The sequence below is a fragment of the Cicer arietinum genome, chromosome 3 (assembly GCF_000331145.2).
Source record: "Cicer arietinum cultivar CDC Frontier isolate Library 1 chromosome 3, Cicar.CDCFrontier_v2.0, whole genome shotgun sequence".
NCBI lineage: Eukaryota > Viridiplantae > Streptophyta > Magnoliopsida > Fabales > Fabaceae > Cicer > Cicer arietinum.
In genome coordinates this window covers 1,988,587-2,008,845 of record NC_021162.2, presented here as the reverse complement: position 1 = coordinate 2,008,845, position 20,259 = coordinate 1,988,587, and the positions used below count along the sequence as shown (strand labels likewise).

General features: G+C 31.2%; 1 protein-coding gene across 1 annotated transcript; it reads left to right on the top strand.

Annotated features, from left to right (window-relative positions):
* The first annotated feature begins 5,489 nt into the window (after window positions 1–5,489).
* On the top strand, window positions 5,490–7,886 carry LOC101493043 (pectate lyase-like). The gene is made up of 3 exons (XM_004489111.4): window positions 5,490–5,918; window positions 6,377–7,049; window positions 7,156–7,886. The coding sequence occupies exons 1-3, from the start codon at window positions 5,725–5,727 to the stop codon at window positions 7,621–7,623; spliced, it is 1,335 nt and encodes a 444-aa protein (XP_004489168.1). The 5' UTR covers window positions 5,490–5,724; the 3' UTR covers window positions 7,624–7,886.
* The last annotated feature ends 12,373 nt before the right edge of the window (window positions 7,887–20,259 follow it).

Genomic DNA, 20,259 nt, shown 5'->3' with positions numbered 1-20,259 from the left:
TATTTTAGATTGAAATTGAAAGTCTGTAATTATATATATTTTTTTAAATTCAATTAAAATATCATTATATATTTTACTTTACTTTTTTAACGCAGAGTTAAATAAATTCAAGTACCTAGTTTTGCTAGTGTCAGCTTTTGTCTCAATTCTCTCTCAGAAGTAAAAGAACAAATAACGGTCTTCATTGGGTACATGCAATCGAAACTTTAAAACTTTAATACATCAATTAATTTTTATAAAATTCTAAATTTTTATTTTTTTTTATATTTTTTATAAAATCAAATCAAATCCGTAATTTATTAAAATACTATCAAATTTTACAATTGTTTTTTATGTGTTATGATAGAATTTTTGACAAATAAATTAGTTTAAAATGAGATTTTTAGATTCAAATTTATGTAATTTTTATTTTTTGAACTTTTTACGATTGAAAAGATATATTTAAAATTTTTGTGAGTGAAAATTTATAATATTCTAAATATTTTATTAAAAAATAATTCAAACATTCAAAGGATTCATATAGATTGACTCAACAAGAAAAATTAAAATATATTTTTATTTTAAAATATTCTTAAGGTTTAATTATAGTTTTAGTCTTTCTATTTTAGTTGAATTGTAAAAGTAGTCTTCCCATTTTATTTCTCTCCAGTTTTGGTCCCCAAACAGAATTTTGGTCCAAAACTTGATGAAGTTTCATTTTTTCAAATCATATCACACCATTTATAATAATAGATTTCAGGTACAATTGTTGCACAATGAGTTCTTGAGGTATGTTGTGACTTAAAAAACGCAAAAAAAATTAAACTTCATGAAGTTTTAAACCAAAATTCTATTTGAAGACCAAAACTTGAGAGAAATAAAATGAAGAAACTACTTTTGTGATCCAGCTAATATAGGAGATCAAAACTGTAATTAAACCTATTTTTAATCAATCAATTTGAGTTTTCTTTTTCTCTTAATGGAAATTATAGACTTTTCAGTGGTGGGAGGGAAGAATATATTAATTGTGAGTTAAGTAACAAAGGACAAAAGAAAGAACTGTGTGTAGAACAATACTTTCTAGTTTTAGTCAAAAGTGTGAGAACAAGTGTTCAAGTAGGGAATTTGCTTTTAAAAATGTGATTTTTTTCCCATAAAAGACCCATCATCTCTTTCTTCAGGTTGTCTTTTGTAATAAAATAATAAAAACTCAACCTATCAAAGATATTATATTCCAAGGAAGGATAGTTGCAAGACTAATATGTTGAGTTACAAAAAAGTACTAATTGTAAGGTTCATATCCAAATTTTGGAAACTAACATATTCTACTAACATTTGTCTAAAAAAACAAGAGTAAATGTTGGTCATGGAAGATCTAAGGGTGTATTTGACATAACAAAATACAAACTCTTTGCTAATAATAAATAATAAATAATAAATAATTTTATCGGATAATTAAAATAAAATTATTTAGTAATCCGCTTCTCACAATAATTTATACAAGTATTTTTATTACTTTATAGTTTTTTTTTTCTTTCTAAATGCTACTTCAAGTATTATTTGAGCTTATAATATTTTTCTTTTAATTCTATCTTTATTATTTTAATTGAAAATATTTAAAATATCAAATTATATATCATTGTATTTATTAGTTAATTTAATATATAGTTAATTTTATTAAACACTTCAAATTTAATAATAATAAAGGTATATTTGCTTGTTATCATATACTTTTTGTGAAATAAAGCCTAATTATAAGTAATTGTGGTGTTATCAATAAATAACCTTTTGAAAGCACACATTGGGTAATGTTTTTGTTTTTTTCTAACAACAAAAGGAAAGTTTACGTATAGTAGTCACACTGAGGGATTCTATTTGTTTGATCATAACAAAGAGCAAAGGACATTTGTTAGACAAGAAAACTTATTGTCTCAACAAACTTTCCGACAAAAAAATGCTCCTAAGCTTAATAGCTACACAATCCACAAATGTTTCTTCATTGTTGCTAAAGAAGTTTGACTTTTGACTTCAAACTTCCCACAATACTCTTTTGATCAAGATTATTTTTTTTTCTTCTTTATAATTTTGATTTCTTTATTTTAACTAATTTGTGAAATTGGTCTCTTTATTTTGAAATTCAATAGTTTTTGTCCTTCTTTTGATGGCTTTAACTAAAAAATGGTGATGTGACATATGATATTGAATGATTAGTGTTTATGAAATTGTAATAAAATCATCTAAAAACTTCATTTTTTTAAAAATATTAATTAATAACATATAAATAGTTAATACTTCTATATGGTTTTGACATGAGATCGTATGTCATGTCATTTAAAATACATAAAATCACTATTTTTTAATTTAAAAAATAGAGAGACATACTAAAACTATCGGATTTTAAAATAGAAGGGACAATTATGGGATTGGTGAAAATAAGGAATAGAAACTGCAATTAAGTCTTCTATATGGTTCTACACTTAGATGTTTTATCTTTTTGTTTTCCAGTTTTAATCATTTACAATGATTACAAAGTTATCGTTTATCTTTTTTTCTTCTCGATCAAGTCTTTGATCTTTTAATATGTTTACAAAATTATCTTTTAAAATCATCGACAAGTGATTAAAAATATTGATTGACAAATCCATGCAAGTTTATTATTAATACTTATTTTGATGTTGACGAGAGATGAAGATGATGAGTAATAAGATATTGAAGCGAATGAATGATGATGTATTTTTTTGGGTTTAAAGAACTCTACCAATTAAATTTGAGTTTTTGTTTTATTTTTATTAAAAACATTAGCAAAAATCCTACACGAATTCAATAAAAATGTTGACAAGTCATTAAAAAGGATGATTAACAAGTCTATTATTTCTATTGATTGACAAGTCTACTATTAATAATCTTATTACGATGGAGATGAAAAATGAAGAGGATGAGTAAGATCACGATGAAGCGAAAAAATATTGATGTATTTTGTTGAGTTTAAAGAATCCTAACAATTAAATTTGAGTTTCTTATCAAAAATCATTAATAATAGTTCTACGTGAACTCGACACTCAATATTTTCAATAACACGTATTTTTAAAGGATAATTTTGTAAATATATTAAAAGATAAAAGATCTAGACAAAAGAAAATAAAGATAAATAATAACTTTATAAATATTTTAAAAAATAAATAAAAAATTTATAAATATTTAAAAAATAAAAGACTTTAAAAAAAAGATAAAAGACCTAAGTGTTCGGTCTTAAAACTCTTAAACTCAACAAATACTATTATACCTAATATTATATAGAATATATTAGTTTGGGGTTATGCTTGTAATTATCTATTTGTACATGTGTAAGTACTTATTGTGCTCAACTTCTTTTGATAGTATCAAGTGAGAACCGATATATATTGTGATAAACGAGAACTATTAATAATAACCATTGAATTTAATTAATGCATAAGATTAAATTACTAACTAAAGATGTTATGTAATCGTATCTCCACCCAATAGCTCTTTGATACTATATGCTATAATATCTCAAATTTATTCTTTCTATTTTCGTAATAACTCGAATTAAAAACTCCTTAATAAAGATATTATTTTTATATTTTTTTAACTTAAGGATTTTATTTTTATTAAACCTGCATTTTTATTATTTATTATAATATTATTGTAACTTCCAAATTTCAATCCTTATTATTGTAATATTTTATTAGTTCAAATTTCACAAATTTCAAATTTCAATAACTATTGAAAATGTTATTTCGAGTTTATATAATCTAATAACTTATTTTTTTCATTTAAGCATTATTAATTTAGAATTAACTATTATAAATAATTTTATTAATAAATTCATTAATTTGTTTATTGTAATAAAATTGTGGGTGTGGCTAGTTTGAATTATGATATTCAAAATTCGATTTTTATAAGTTCTAAATTTATTTTGAAAATTATTTTTCAAGGGATTTTTTGAAAATACAATTTTTTTTTTCAGATTATGATTGAAGAGTAGTTTTTTATTTTGATAAACTATAAAAACACATGTTTAATAAAATTAAAATTTTTGAGTCAAAAAAAGTATAAAAAAAATAAAATTCTTAAATAATTATATCTCACAACTACTAAAAGGAGTTTTATTTTTTTGATACAACATTAAAGCGTTTTTAATTCGAATTATTACAAAAATAGAAAGAAAGTAAATTTAGAGATGTTATAACATATAGTATCTAAGAGTTATTGAATGGGAATACCATCACATAACATCTTTAGTTAGTAATTTAATCTTATGCATTAATTAAATTCAATTATTATTATTAATAGTCCTCATTTCTCATAATATCTATCAGTTTTCACTATCCTATATATATATATATATATATATATATATATATGAAAAAAATTATCCATAGCTCAAGACGTACCTTGGATGCATAATACAAAGAGTTTACGTAGTGATTAAAAACAAAGCAAAAAGAATATAAACCACACTATAAATTATTTTGCTTAATCAAACACACAATAATACATCATTACATTATATTGTTAATTACAAACAATATTGACAAGTACTATCACCCCTGCATCCTTAAGCACATGAAAGAAGATGTGCATATAAGTACTTTTACCATGTTCATTAGATCAAATTGATATATGATTGGTAATATATATATACATCAGGGTTGGCTCAGAGGCAAAGTTACTAAGACAATTACTTTAAAATTTCACAAAAATAAATATTTTACTTAATAAAATAGTTTCATATTTAACTATTTTTAAACTAAGATTAATAAAATATAATATAAAATTAAAATTGTCTCGAGAAAAATAAACAATTGAGTTTATAATCAATTGAGCATAAATTTTAAACAAAATTGATTATATTAATTTAATAAACATTTGATATTCTAAAATATCTGAAAATAACATTTTAACCAATATTTAATCATTTTACAAAAAGTTCTTTTATCACTATTATGGGTTTTAAAAAAATATCGTGTTAAATGTCCATATGTATTGAGCCACCACGATATACATTAATTGTTGGGTGTAAAGAGCAATGTATGATGTATCAATAACTAAATCGTCATATTACAAGTACATCAACACTTTGAAAGCGTTATCCCAAATGCCTTGAAGCAAATAAAAAAACATATTATTATTATTAAAAAAAGTACAACTATATCCTTGTACTCTAATTAATACATATTTTCTTATAAAAAATACTATCCTTATAATGCTAAAGGTACATATGGCCAAATTTGGCAAATTTGACCAATTGTCATTGACCAATGAAAATATTCATCATTAGTTAATAGTTTTAGAAAATCTTGGGCCAAGTGGACAAATTTATAACATTGCTTTTTCAAGCTAATTTTATTTGTATGATGTCCTTTTCTTAAGCAATTATGAATGGACCAAGAGTAGTCTAGAAAATAGAACGACTCTTTCTCTGTATTCGCTTCTAAATATAGAACTAAACAACATTCACTCTTTAAAGTTTTTTACCATTATTTAAAGTGTGTGCATATGTTTTTTCATAACTCAAACTCCTAAGCAATATGACATCAACACAATAAAGTTTTCTTGGTTTAAATCGGCATTGGTAAGCTAAGGTCTTGTAGCATTAATTTCTCTACAAATTCCAAGACCTTAGTCTTCCTTGCCTTATAAACCAAGAAAACTTAAAAAGTCATAGAAACATATGCAAAACCATCAATAAAATTAATATATAATTCAGGCATTGGAATAATAATGGCAGGAATTACAAGAAAGATTACCTTTATCGTCTTGATTTTGGCCATTACTATTCCATGCCTTGAGGCTGGTATTGCTGAGTTTGATGATTATCTCAAAGAACAAGCCGATTTGGCCCGCCAAATTGCTCTTAAGTCATATGTGCCAAATCCTGAAAATATTACAACTGAGCTCAATCTACATGTCAATATGTACCTTCCATAACTCTTATCTTGTTATTGTTATGATCAACTATATTATATTTATTTATTCACTCTTCAATCCTAATTCACACACTCACCCCTTCCCTACCCACACACACTCATAAAAATCTCATAAAAATGATATTCGTCTACCTTGATTTGAATACTGTTCAATGTTTTAATAACGTGGTATAAATGGGCGTGTAAGAACAAAGAAAAAGTTTAATATTATTTTTTTAGTATAACTAGTCATGCTAGTTATTCAGATCCTCAACACTCTCTCAACATGTCCAGGTAGATCATAATAATTAAATGATTTGACAAGATTAGTAACGACAAAACAAGTTTTTTATGGTTTGGTTGATTCGTTTTTTATAAAAATATCGCAAAAATTGAAGTACTTTATGAATTTAGTGAATTTGGAGCAATGATTAATCTCACAAAAAAATGGATTGAATTGTGTGTAGGGCAATGGAAGAAGCTTATTCAAACAGTACAAGGAGGGAACTAAGGCAAAGGCAAAAGCATGGTGGATCATCAGCCTGCATGTCCAGTAATCCAATTGACAATTGTTGGAGGTGTAAAAAGGATTGGGCCCAAAACCGTCAACAATTGGCCCAATGTGGAAAAGGTTTTGGTAGAAAGGCAGTAGGTGGACTTGGTGGAAAATTCTATGTTGTTACTGATGAATCCGACAATGATTTGGTTACCCCAAAATTTGGTACCCTTAGATATGGTGCTGTTCAAAAAGGACCACTTTGGATTATATTTGCACGTAGCATGATCATTAGATTAAATCAAGAGTTGTTAGTTTCATCCGACAAGACCATTGATGGTCGTGGTGCCAATGTTCATATTAGGGATGGTGCTGGCATTACTATGCAATTTGTCAACAATGTCATTATTCATGGTCTTCACATAAGAAACATCAAGGCTAGATCTGGTGGTATGATTCGAGACTCTTATAATCATGTTGGACTAAGAACAAGAAGTGACGGTGATGCTCTCTCTGTCTTTGGTTCATCAAACATCTGGATTGATCATATTTCCTTATCTGAATCTGAAGATGGTCTTATCGATGTTATTCAAGGCTCTACTGCTATCACTATCTCAAATTGTCACATGACCAAACATAATGATGTGAGTATAATTTAAAAATTAATTTTTTTTCTTCATAATTTTCACATCGATTATTAGACGCCAGACAGTTATTTATTTAATCTCTAATTTTCGTAATTTTTTGTAGGTGATGTTGTTTGGAGCTAGTGATTCATACTCAGATGACAAGATAATGCAAATAACAGTTGCATTCAACCATTTTGGACAAGGATTGATTCAAAGAATGCCAAGATGTAGATGGGGATTTTTTCATGTTTTGAACAATGATTACACACATTGGTTAATGTATGCAATTGGTGGTAGTTCAGGACCAACAATTCTTAGTCAAGGAAATCGTTTCATTGCACCAAACAACAATGCTGCAAAGACAATAACACATAGAGATTATGCATCACAAGATGTTTGGTCAAAATGGCAATGGAGATCAGAAAATGATTTGTTTATGAATGGTGCAACATTTATTGAGTCAGGAGCACCAATTAAGAATCTTCCATTCAAAAAAGGTTACCTAATGAAACCAAGACCAGGAACACAAGCTAATAGATTAACAAGATATGCTGGGGCACTAAATTGCCAAATTGGTAGGCCATGCTAGAAAATAAATTAATTAAATTATGCATTTGTACTTATGAAGAAAACAACAAAAACAAAATCATTTTAGGAATTTTACACCTTACTTCACCTTTGATTTTAGATGATGTTTTCAACCAATCTTAATGAAATCAATTTTTTTTTGGTTGAAAATGTGGTTTTTTTAGAGGGTAAAATTTAGGAACACAATGTTGTAAGATGACAAAAAATATCAAATGGTTGAGATTTCACCATTTGATTATAATTATTTTTGTTTGTTTTTCTGAATCGGTGTTTTATTCTCATCTAACTTTATTAATTTATTTACTTGAAATAGTTTCCATCCTCAAATTCCTCTCTCTCTCTCTCTCTAATAATGTCAACATAACTTATCTTAAAATTGATATTATAGTTGTTAGACTTGTTGTTTTTGTAATGTTATAACTTTTACTTTCACAATTTCCCTAAAAATTGTAATAAAAAAAATAAATTGCTCAAAACAATTTTTTAAGTCAATATCCATAAATACATCGCATTTTGTTCTCAAAGAAATAGTCCAATAGTATAGATTAGCACACTAAAGAGTTATATATAGGGATGATAATATAACCGCCACTACGCGAAAAAACGCATATTACAGCGCTTTTTTTAAGCCATTTACAGCGCTTTTTCAAAAAAATAAGCGCTGTGGAAACGAGCGCTGTAAATGATACAACAACGCTTTTAAAAAAGCGCTATAAAACATGTAAATACAACGCGCGCTTGTTATGCACATTTTACAGTGCTTCTTCACAAAAAGCGCTGTAATATGCACCCCATCATATGAGTTACGGGTGTGCATATTACAGCGCTTTCTCAAAAAAACGCTGTAATATGCCCACCCATAATTTCATATATGGGTGTACATATTACAGCGCTTTCTCGACAAAGCGCTGTAATATGCCCACCCATAATTTCATATATGGGTGTGCATATTACATCGCTTTCTCGAAAAAGCGCTGTAATATGCCCACCCATAATTTCATATATGGGTGTGCATATTACAGCGCTTTCTCAAAAAAGCGCTGTAAAATACCCACCCATAATTTCATATATGGGTGTACATATTACAGCGCTTTCTCGAAGAAGCGCTGTAATATGCCTGCTTTCGAACCAACTGCACCGTTGCCCATACCGGACAACGATGGAGATATGAAGTTCTTAAGCGACGCTATTGGCAGTTACGTGGCATGGCCCACACACCTTGTTGCCCTCGAAAAAAAGATTCCCAAGGACAAATCAGTTACATCTCCCGAAAAGGTTTGTCACATTTATTGCCTAAGGTTTTTTATTTTTTCAGATTCAATAAACTAACATTTTACCTCATTTTTGTAGGTCCAAATAAATAAACCACCCCTACAGCCAAAAAAAGGCAGCAGACCTCAAAAATTGGAGGTTAATAGGGCTGCCAAACTACAAAGGCTGGAGGGTAATAAAGCTGCAAAACTTGCAGCAACAAAAAATCTGGATCGGGGAAAATCGGTCGCTGCTGCTGCTGCTCCTAATAAAAGTCAGCCACGCCTTGGTAAATACGGGGCGTGTCTTGACATCCAAATAAAAAGGAACATGGGCAGCAGCAACGATTCGCCCATTGTACAAATGAATCAAGACATCTTTGGAGATGAGTATATTGAGTACCTCGAAAAGGAGCAAATGTACGATCTTCTCGAACATAAGGAGCTGAGTGTTACTGTAATCAGCTTGTACATAAGGTAAAAAATACTTTTAATTGCATTTATTTGTAATTAATTAAATGTATTGGTAATTAATCTAGTTTAAAATTTTCATTGAAGGTTTTTGTACGAGAAGGTCGTGTGCACGAGGAAACTGTCAAATAAATACTCATTCTTGTCTCCGCATAAGATGTCGATGTTCAAACTCGATCCAGACAATGTAAAACACTACATTGTAGATATGTTTTTAAGAAATAAAGAAAGTGATAAATTGTTCTTGGCACCATATAATTCAGGGTACGTAATTTTATCTTTTTTAATTGATGAGAATTTAATTTATTAGTTGTCTATAAACAAAATTGCTTAACCAATTTTTTGTTGTTGTAGGGCACATTGGGTGCTATTTGCAATCAATGCGGTCTCTGAAGTGATATACTATTTGGATCCCGTGCACGGCGATTACACCAATCACCCCGGAATAAAGAATATGCTCGACACGTAAGTAATATTCATTTATTTCTTACATATATATATTTATATATATATATATATAAATATATATATGTAAGAAATAAATGAATATTACTTACGTGTCGAGCATATTCTTTATTCCGGGGTGATTGGTGTAATCGCCGTGCACGGGATCCAAATAGTATATCACTTCAGAGACCGCATTGATTGCAAATAGCACCCAATGTGCCCTACAACAACAAAAAATTGGTTAAGCAATTTTGTTTATAGACAACTAATAAATTAAATTCTCATCAATTAAAAAAGATAAAATTACGTACCCTGAATTATATGGTGCCAAGAACAATTTATCACTTTCTTTATTTCTTAAAAACATATCTACAATGTAGTGTTTTACATTGTCTGGATCGAGTTTGAACATCGACATCTTATGCGGAGACAAGAATGAGTATTTATTTGACAGTTTCCTCGTGCACACGACCTTCTCGTACAAAAACCTTCAATGAAAATTTTAAACTAGATTAATTACCAATACATTTAATTAATTACAAATAAATGCAATTAAAAGTATTTTTTACCTTATGTACAAGCTGATTACAGTAACACTCAGCTCCTTATGTTCGAGAAGATCGTACATTTGCTCCTTTTCGAGGTATTCAATATACTCATCTCCAAAGATGTCTTGATTCATTTGTACAATGGGCGAATCGTTGCTGCTGCCCATGTTCCTTTTTATTTGGATGTCAAGACACGCCCCGTATTTACCAAGGCGTGGCTGACTTTTATTAGGAGCAGCAGCAGCAGCGACCGATTTTCCCCGATCCAGATTTTTTGTTGCTGCAAGTTTTGCAGCTTTATTACCCTCCAGCCTTTGTAGTTTGGCAGCCCTATTAACCTCCAATTTTTGAGGTCTGCTGCCTTTTTTTGGCTGTAGGGGTGGTTTATTTATTTGGACCTACAAAAATGAGGTAAAATGTTAGTTTATTGAATCTGAAAAAATAAAAAACCTTAGGCAATAAATGTGACAAACCTTTTCGGGAGATGTAACTGATTTGTCCTTGGGAATCTTTTTTTCGAGGGCAACAAGGTGTGTGGGCCATGCCACGTAACTGCCAATAGCGTCGCTTAAGAACTTCATATCTCCATCGTTGTCCGGTATGGGCAACGGTGCAGTTGGTTCGAAAGCAACCGTAGGCGATACTTTGACATGGCCCGCGGGGATCGGAATATTGTGCAATACTTCTCCCGAAGTATTGTGCAATATTCCTTTTCCCACCTTCCGTTGAGTCGGCGAGGACAAGTATAGGACACATGTAGTGACACCCTACATCAATAGTTAAAACATAAGTACAGTTAATATATAAGTTTGTTTAATACATAAGTAATTACATAAGCAAGTAAGTAGTAAGTAATTAATTACCTCGGGAATACTCTTCAAACCGACGTTGCAACTCCCGGTTTCACTCTCCATTTGTATTTCAGGTTGGAGCTGAACCGGAAGTTGCTTGTCTTTATTCGTATTCACCAAGAGTGCCACTTGCTCCGATAAGATTCTGAGCTTCTCTAATACTTCCTCGTTGGAAGGTTTTTGGCGCTTCTCTTGAGGAAAAAAGCTTTTGGGAGTTACGCCAAATCCTTTCCCCCTCACTCGACCGGAATACTCAGGGACATTAAACACTTTCCCAAGAATGTCCCTGCACGTATCCTTGTTGCCCTCTTGAGTTTCAGAACTTTGTTCAATAGTTTCCTAAAATACATGTAACATTAAAAAGATAAGTTCAATAGCATTTTTAAAATACAATATTAAAAAATATTAAAGTGATAATATACTTACACAAAGTTCTACAACTTTCTTGACATTTTCATTATCAACCACTCCTTCTTTGTTAACACGCGCTTCCTTCCATAAGATATGACGACCCAAGGGTTGATCGGCTTGGGTGTCTTTTCTCTATTCGTTAAAATCATAAACAAAATAATACAAATTAGTTACACACTATAGTTTATAATACAAATTACAAGTGATGTTTAATTACTTACAATTTTTTGTTCAAGGCGTGCATATCCCATACGTGATTTCTTGTATGGGTGTTTTGGGTTGCTTGCCCGTTCGCGATTTGCCTTACTAATATTCTATATAAAAAAAAAATAGCAATTGTGTAAAAATTTAAAATACGCTACGAATATGAATAATAAAACACAAATGCTAATAAATTAATCACTTACGACAAACGCCGGGTCAGAACGTTTGGAAACAAATGCACTCCATTCATCCTTTGATATATAATGTTGATATATCTTTGGAGGTTCAGCATTTGTGTTTCCTTCTCTATCTTTTAGATAGAAATTTGAGAGATGGGATCTAAATCCACGATGGATTTTCCCAGCAACTCTCAAAACATATGACTTTCGTTCCTCATCAAGAACAAAAGTGGTCTGCAATGAAAACAATTATAAGTAATGTATTTTACAGAAAAAAAATTATAAATGACAAAAGAGTAGATCAAAATATTTACTTGAATGTCATTCCAGATGATATCTTTGGCATCCTTCAACGCCTTATCTCTCCAGTTGTCTATTGTTATTGGGACATTTTGACGAACAACAGCCCCAATGTAGCTTACAAACATGGAGCTGTTGGGGTCAACTGGCTGACCACTCTCGTTCCAGCCAACCTAATAAACTCATATAGTAAGTACATGCCCTAAACCCTAAAAAAAGATAAAAAAACACACAGCAAACAGAGTATATATAGTATACCTCAAATTTAATGCCACTGCTCCGTGCTTTAATCACCCTTTGCATGATAGTTGCACCACGTTTGACTTCTTTTTCGTAAGTCTTAGAGGTGCCAACTTCTTCATTTTGAACTTCTAAATCTTTGTTTGTATCCATTTAACTACAACAAGTTCAACATGCACTTTAGTATAACATCAACAAGCTCAACATGGATCATGCATTATTATAAACAAACTCAACATGTATCAGTATATCTTAAAAAAGCTCAACATGCATTCTAATGATTACAAAAATTTAATAACATCAATACCTGAATAATGATGGTTCGAAGAAAGACGAAATGCAAAGAAAAGAGGGTTTGCAGAAAGTTCACAGAAATATGGTTCACAGAAATACGGTTTGAAGAAATACGTAATGAGGGTTACGTATTTCAATGAAAATATATTGTGTGAAATGGGAGAGATGATCTTGGATGGAAATAAGGTTCGAAATGAAGGAGATGATCGTGGAAATAAGGTTCGTAAAGGACGGGATGATAGGGTTTGCAAAAGAAGAGAAGAAATGAAGGTTGAGATGAAGGTTACGTAATGAAGAGGAAACTGAAGAGGTAACTGTTATATATACGTAACACTTTTACAGCGCTTTTTATAAGCCTTTTACAGCGCTTATTTTGTAAAGCGCTCTAAAAGGCTTCTTTAGTTAAATTTTTAAAAGGCTCTTTTACAGCGCTTTTTTCAAATAAGCGCTGTAAAAGACCTCCGTGTGTTATTATGTTATTTGAATGCCTTTTACAGCGCTTTTTTCAAATAAGCGCTGTAAAAGACCTCCGTGTGTTATTATGTTATTTGAATGCCTTTTACAGCGCTTTTTTCAAATAAGCGCTGTAAAAGACCTCCGTGTGTTATTATGTTATATGAATGCCTTTTACAGCGCTTTCACACATAAGCGCTCTAAAAGGCTTCTTTAGTTAAATTTTTAAAAGGCTCTTTTACAGCGCTTTTTTCAAATAAGCGCTGTAAAAGACCTCCGTGTGTTATTATGTTATATGAATGCCTTTTACAGCGCTTTCACACATAAGCGCTCTAAAAGGCTTCTTTAGTTAAATTTTTAAAAGGCTCTTTTACAGCGCTTTTTTCAAATAAGCGCTGTAAAAGACCTCCGTGTGTTATTATGTTATTTGAATGCCTTTTACAGCGCTTTTACACATAAGCGCTCTAAAATGTCTCTTTATGTTAATTTTAAGAGGCTCTTTTACAGCGCTTTTCCCAAATAAGCGCTGTAAAAGACCTCCGTGTGTTATTATGTTATATGAATGTTTTTTAAAGCCTTTTACAGCGCTTTTCCACATAAGCGCTCTAAAATGTCTCTTTATGTTAATTTTAAAAGGCTCTTTTACAGCGCTTTTTCCAAATAAGCGCTGTAAAAGGCCTTATTGTTTTTGTGTTTTGTTATGTTATGTTATTTTTTAAACAAGCTCAACATGCATGCAAAACCCACATAGTAGTAACTGGTCACCACAAAAATCCCTTCCTCTTCACCAAACTCTTCTCCTTTTATGCATCTTCTTCACAAACATCAAAGCTTACTCTTTCACAATTCAATCTCCACCTCAACACCCTTTTTATCTCTTTACATTCTCTTTCCTTCTTAAATCGAAACTTAATTGGTATTCAGGATCATTGCCATGTTGCGAAAAATGGGTTTGTGTCTGGTGTTTTTGGGGATTCCCATGATGCGTACAAGGTGTTTGAAGAAATGGGTTTGTGTCTGATGTTTTTTGGATTCCCATGATGCGTACAAGGTGTTTGAAGAAATGGGTTTGTGTCTGATGTTTTTTGGATTCCCATGATGCGTACAAGGTGTTTGAAGAAATTAGGTGTCTGATGAATATTATTTTTAAAGCTTTTTTACAGCGCTTTGTCAAATAAGCGCTGTAAAATGTCTTTTTTACTCACTTTCAAAAGAGTCGTTTACAGCGCTTTGTGTGAAAAGCGCTGTAAAAGGTATAAAACACTCATTATTTTATTTTTAAAAGGATCTTTTACAGCGCTTTTTAAGATAAGCGCTGTAAAATGTCTCTTTATTTTATTTTTGTGTTTGGTTTATTTGGGTTGGGATGACATTAAAAACATTTTTATCATTGTTTATTGGATTAAAAATATTGTTATCATTGTCTTTATCACAATACTTTAGGAGATGATGAATTATTAGAAATGAGTATTCTGAAGAATCTATATATATATATGCACTGAGCAAAAGAGAATCTCTCTATTCAGTTCAGTTCAGTTCATGTAAATTACTAATTTATATTCAGTTCAGTTCATGTAAATCAAGCTAAATATAAAACACTCATTGTTACATGAACTTGGTATAAAACACTCAAATCAAGCTAAATATAAGCAGAAAATAAATTAATCAGAAAATAAATTAATCAGAACTTAGTATAAAACACTCAATTCAGATTACATGCATATTTACAATAACACAGTTCAGATTACATGCATAGCTTATATAAAACAATTAAACATATATATACATTAAGATGCCCTTCTTCTTTTCCTGGTGACATTCACATTTGTTTGTCCATTTACAATACGAAACGATGGATTAATCCAAATTCCCTCATCATGATCATCTCTAAGATATAAACCATCATCAGTTGAATCAATTTCATGTGGTTGTTGTGATGTTGCAAATAAAAGATCATTACCAACATCTTCATCATTATTGTTATCATCACTTATTTTATTGGTCGATAGGACAACAGACCATTTATCATTAGAAGGATCAGTGACATAAAACACTTGTTGAGCTTGCGACGCTAAAATAAAAGGCTCGTCTTTGTATCCCACCCTATTAAAATCGACAAGCAAGAATCCTGACTCATCAATCCGAACGCCATTATTATTATCGACCCACTTGCAACCAAATATGGGAACACGAAACATTGTGTAGTCTAACTCCCATATGCGCTCGATAACCCCAAAATATGATAGATTTGCATATATTGGGTTTTTGTCTTTTGCACTTGAGACATGCATCGCTTCAGCTACGAGAGTGACTCCACTATTTTGCATAGTGGTCTGATCATCTTGTTCTTTGGTATAAAATGTGTAGCCGTTAATAACATAACCAGTGTAAGAAAAGACATGTAAGCTCGGACCATTTGCTAGCCACCTCAATCTATTTGAAATTGATCCGGGGTCTATATCAAATTTTGACATTATGTGATTTTTTAACCATGTTACAAAACTTCGATTGTGCTCTCGAGTTATCCAATTTTGATTCCTATTCATGTTCAAACGAGATAACTGATCAATGTGTATTGTAACATACGGTTGAACCTCATCATCATTGTGCAGAACATACAATTGTGCCTGCTCCCATTCTGTCCTTGATATAGTCAGTAGTCTCCTTCCAGTTATCCCTTCTCCTGATAGTCTTCCCGAATGACGAGACATGGGAAGCCCTATGGATTCAACATTGGACAGATATTCAGTACAAAATTCAGCAGCCTCTTCAACAATGTATCGTTCAGCAATACAACCTTCTGGTCGACTTCTACTTTTTACGTACCCTTTTAATATTTTCATATATCGTTCTATCGGATACATCCATCTCATATAAGCTGGCCCACAAAGTTGTGTCTCCTTAACCAGATGAACAGTAAGGTGAACCATTATATCAAAAAACGATGGTGGGAAATACATTTCAAGCTCACACAAAGTAACAACAATTTCCCTCTGCAATGTCGGTAATTTCTGAGGGTCGATCACTTTACTACAAATTTCCCTGAAGAAGAAACATAATCTAGTTAAGGCTAGTCGAACTTTTTCAGGTAAAATGGAACGTATACCTATTGGTAGCAAATGCTCCATTATAATATGACAATCATGGGTCTTCAAACCTTTTAACTTGAGGTCTTTCATACAAACCAAATTTTTAATGTTCGAAGAGTATCCTTCTGGAACTTTAACTTCGTGTAGAAATTTACATAAAACAATTTTTTCCTTTCTAGATAGAGTATGAGCGGCTGGAGGTAGATATGTGCGATTTCCTTTCTTTACTGGAGCCAGTTCATTTCTTATTCCCATATCGACCAAGTCCAATCTTGCATTGACGCCATCTTTAGACTTTCCTGGAACATTGAGTAACGTACCAATAACACTTTCAAATACATTTTTCTCAATATGCATCACATCGAGGAAATGTCTTACATACAATGACTTCCAATATGGCAATTCAAAGAAAATTGACTTTTTCTTCCACCCAGTTTTCACCAGCTCTCCCGCAAAAGGTTTGCCAAATTTATTGGTCAAACCTTGTACTTTTTCAAGTATTTGATATCCAGTCGGTGCTAAAGGAGCTTTACCTTCCTCTGATTTTCCATTGAATGCATTTCTCCACCCACGATACTGATGACTATAAGGTAAAAATCTACGATGTCCAAGAAACACATTCTTCTTACAATGTTTCAACCGCATCCAATTTGTACTCTCTTCACATATAGGACATGCACACTGACCTTTAATGCTATATCCTGATAAATTACCATATGCTGGAAAATCATTAATTGTGCCGAACAACATAGCCCTCAAATTGAAACATTCTTTCTTATACCCATCATAAACTTCCACACCTGTCTCCCACATACTTTTTAAATTTTCGATTAGAGGAGTCAAGTATACGTCGATATCATTCCCCGGTTGTTTGGGTCCAGAAATTAACAGAGACAACATCATAAACTTACGCTTCATACATAACCATGGAGGTAGGTTATATATTACCAAAATCACAGGCCACGTGCTATGTGAGATGCTTTGAAGACCATGTGGATTCATTCCATCAGTAGAAAGTGCAAGTCTTAGATTTCTTGACTCTATCCCGAATTCAGGATACTCGTGATCAATTTTTGCCCATTGTGGGGAATCTGCAGGGTGTCGAAACATTCCATCTCTAATTCTTTCATCTGCATGCCATGTCAAGTGTTTTGAATCTTCTTCACTGCGATACATGCGCCTAAATCTTGGTATTATAGGAAAATACCACACGACTTTTGCTGGAGTAGATTCTTTCTTCTTATATCGAGAGACATTGCATTTCGGACACGCCTTAAGTAGTTCATATTCGTTTCGAAATAAAATGCAATCGTTAGGACACGCATGAATCCTTTCGTAACTCATTCCAATAGAACACAAAATCCGTTTAGCCTCGTAGGTTCGACTGGGAAGTTCATTATCATCTGGCAACATATCTTTTATGAGTGTTAATAATTCTGTAAAGCTTTTATCAGACCATCCATTACTCGCTTTTAAGTTGTACAACTTTAATATCGCTGACAGTCTTGTGAATTTAGTACAACCATTATATAATTCTTTCTCTGCATCACTCAACAAACTTTCAAACATTTTAGGACAATCTCGAAGATCTTCTTCAACTGCTTTTGCAATCTCATCAACTCGGTCCGGCTCATATGTATCTGTATCGAAATCAGTTGAAGCATATGTAGAACTATTCTCAAAATTAATGTTTCCTTTTTTTTTCTCACCATGTCTTATCCAACATGTGTAGCTTTGATCAATTCCATTACATACTAGATGTCCTTCTAATTCATCTTCTCTAACACGTTTTCCAAAACAACATTTTAAACAAGGACAAACTACTCTATTTGGATCTTTTGCATTCTTCACTGCAAACTCAACAAACTCCTTCACTCCAATTTCATACTCTTTTGACAATCGATTGGCTGAAATCCATTTCCTATCCATATTATACCACCTATATAAATGCAGTAACAAAAATAATAAGCTTTCAAAACATATCAACAAGTTTCAAAAAGAAACCAATATCAACTAAAAATTTCAAAACAGAACAGATCATGTGGTATGAGTTTTTGACAATTTTTGACAATTTCAAAACATAACAGATCATGTGTAAAAAATACCTTAGACAACGTAGATGGGCCGCACAGTACGTAGAGGATATTAGGGTTCGCAACGTATATAATTATTTGAAAGATGTAGAGGATATGACTTGTGAAAAAAGCGCTATAATAGGTAGTTAAATTCAATGAAAGCGCATGTGTTTTACAGCGCTTGTGAAAAAAACGCTGTAATAAGTAGTTAAATTCAATGAAAGCGCATGTGTTTTACAGCGCTTGTGAAAAAAGCGCTGTAATAGGTAGTTAAATTCAATGAAAGTGCATGTGTTTTACAGCGCTTGTGAAAAAAGCGTTGTAACTGATTTGCGAAAGCGCTTCCGTTTACAACGCTTTTTTGACAAGCGCTGTAAAATCCTTATAACGTGATGCGCAAACGTTATATGACCTACTACAGCGCTTGTTTTACAGCGCTTTACATAAAAAGCGCTGTAATAGGTTCCGTTATTTTTAAAATATAATTACAACAGCGCTTGTGTTTAGAAAGCGCTGTAAAATGGGCGCTGTTAAATGTCATTTCTGGCGTAGTGCGCACCCGCAGGTACGCACTTAAACCCGTTTGATTTGAACGGGAAAATCCGCTTTAATTGGGTGCATGTGCAAGTGCGGATGCAGATTTTTTCCAAAATTAAAATTTGGGGCAGAGATAGGTGTGGGGTGGTGATATCCACTTCGCACCCGCCCCCACTCTACAAGTAATATTAACATAATTTTAAAATTTTATATACATATATATATTGAATATATTTAATATTTTTTAAATATTAAAAATTATAGTCTTATCTTTATAAAAAAATATTTTTTGTTTATTTCATAATTATCTAATAACAATTATTTTATTTTATTAATTATAATAGATTATATATATATGAGAAACCCGAACTCCGTTGCGGGCGTGGATGTGAGTCTAAATTCTACATCTGCTATAAAACGGAAGCAGGTGCGAGTTTTCCCCAATTAGTTGGGTGTGGAGTGGAGGAGGCAAAATCCGCCCTCAACCCGCCCGTTGCCATGCCTAGTTATATATGCCACATTTGAAATTTATAAATTGTACCAACTCATATTTTAAATTGCATTTATTTTAGTTGCCTAAGTGACTAAATTAATTGATGTAACCTATTTCTACTCAACATTTTTTCACACTTTCATTGTAACACAAAACTGTTGCAATTAAAAGTACTAAAATTGGATTGTTATATCCTTTGAAAGAATTTGCAAATTCATTAATTTTGAAGTTAAAAATGGTTTTCAATAATAAAATTTTAAAGAATCACAATTTGTAAATGAGAACAACAATAATTATTAGGAGTAGGGATTAGATATCACCAATCTCTCTCTACTATCACAGTGATCAAACCGATATATTTTCTATTTACATTAATATTATTGTTCTCAATTTAATCATTTACCATTAATTTGTTAATGAAATAAGATATCAATCTTCTTTTCTAAACATTGTTCCCTTAGATATTTATTAATTTTTTTTAATTAAGCTAGGATGTTTCAATGACAAATGTATCTAATTCTACTCTAGATTTAAAATGAATTGAAATATCTATTTTAAATCAAGATTTAAAGAGTATTTTCAATAAAACTTTAAATCAAAGTTCAAACTATAGGTGATCAATTTGTAGTTAACAAGCATGAAGGATAAAATTAAATCATTGAAATTGATGTATAAAAAAAAAATATATATATGAGATATTAAATTATATTTATGTAATATTATACTATTCGATAATGTTTTATTTAATACATATTTTATAAATTTGACCGTTGGATTGAAAAATTATATCATATA

Excerpts from the sequence above, each read along its gene's own strand:
- LOC101493043 (XM_004489111.4), top strand. The coding sequence starts at position 5,725 with ATGGCAGGAATTACAAGAAAGATTACCTTTATCGTCTTGATTTTGGCC. Across the intron at positions 5,919-6,376 it reads CTCAATCTACATGTCAATAT|GGCAATGGAAGAAGCTTATT; the intron begins GTACCTTCCATA and ends AATTGTGTGTAG. Across the intron at positions 7,050-7,155 it reads ACATGACCAAACATAATGAT|GTGATGTTGTTTGGAGCTAG; the intron begins GTGAGTATAATT and ends AATTTTTTGTAG.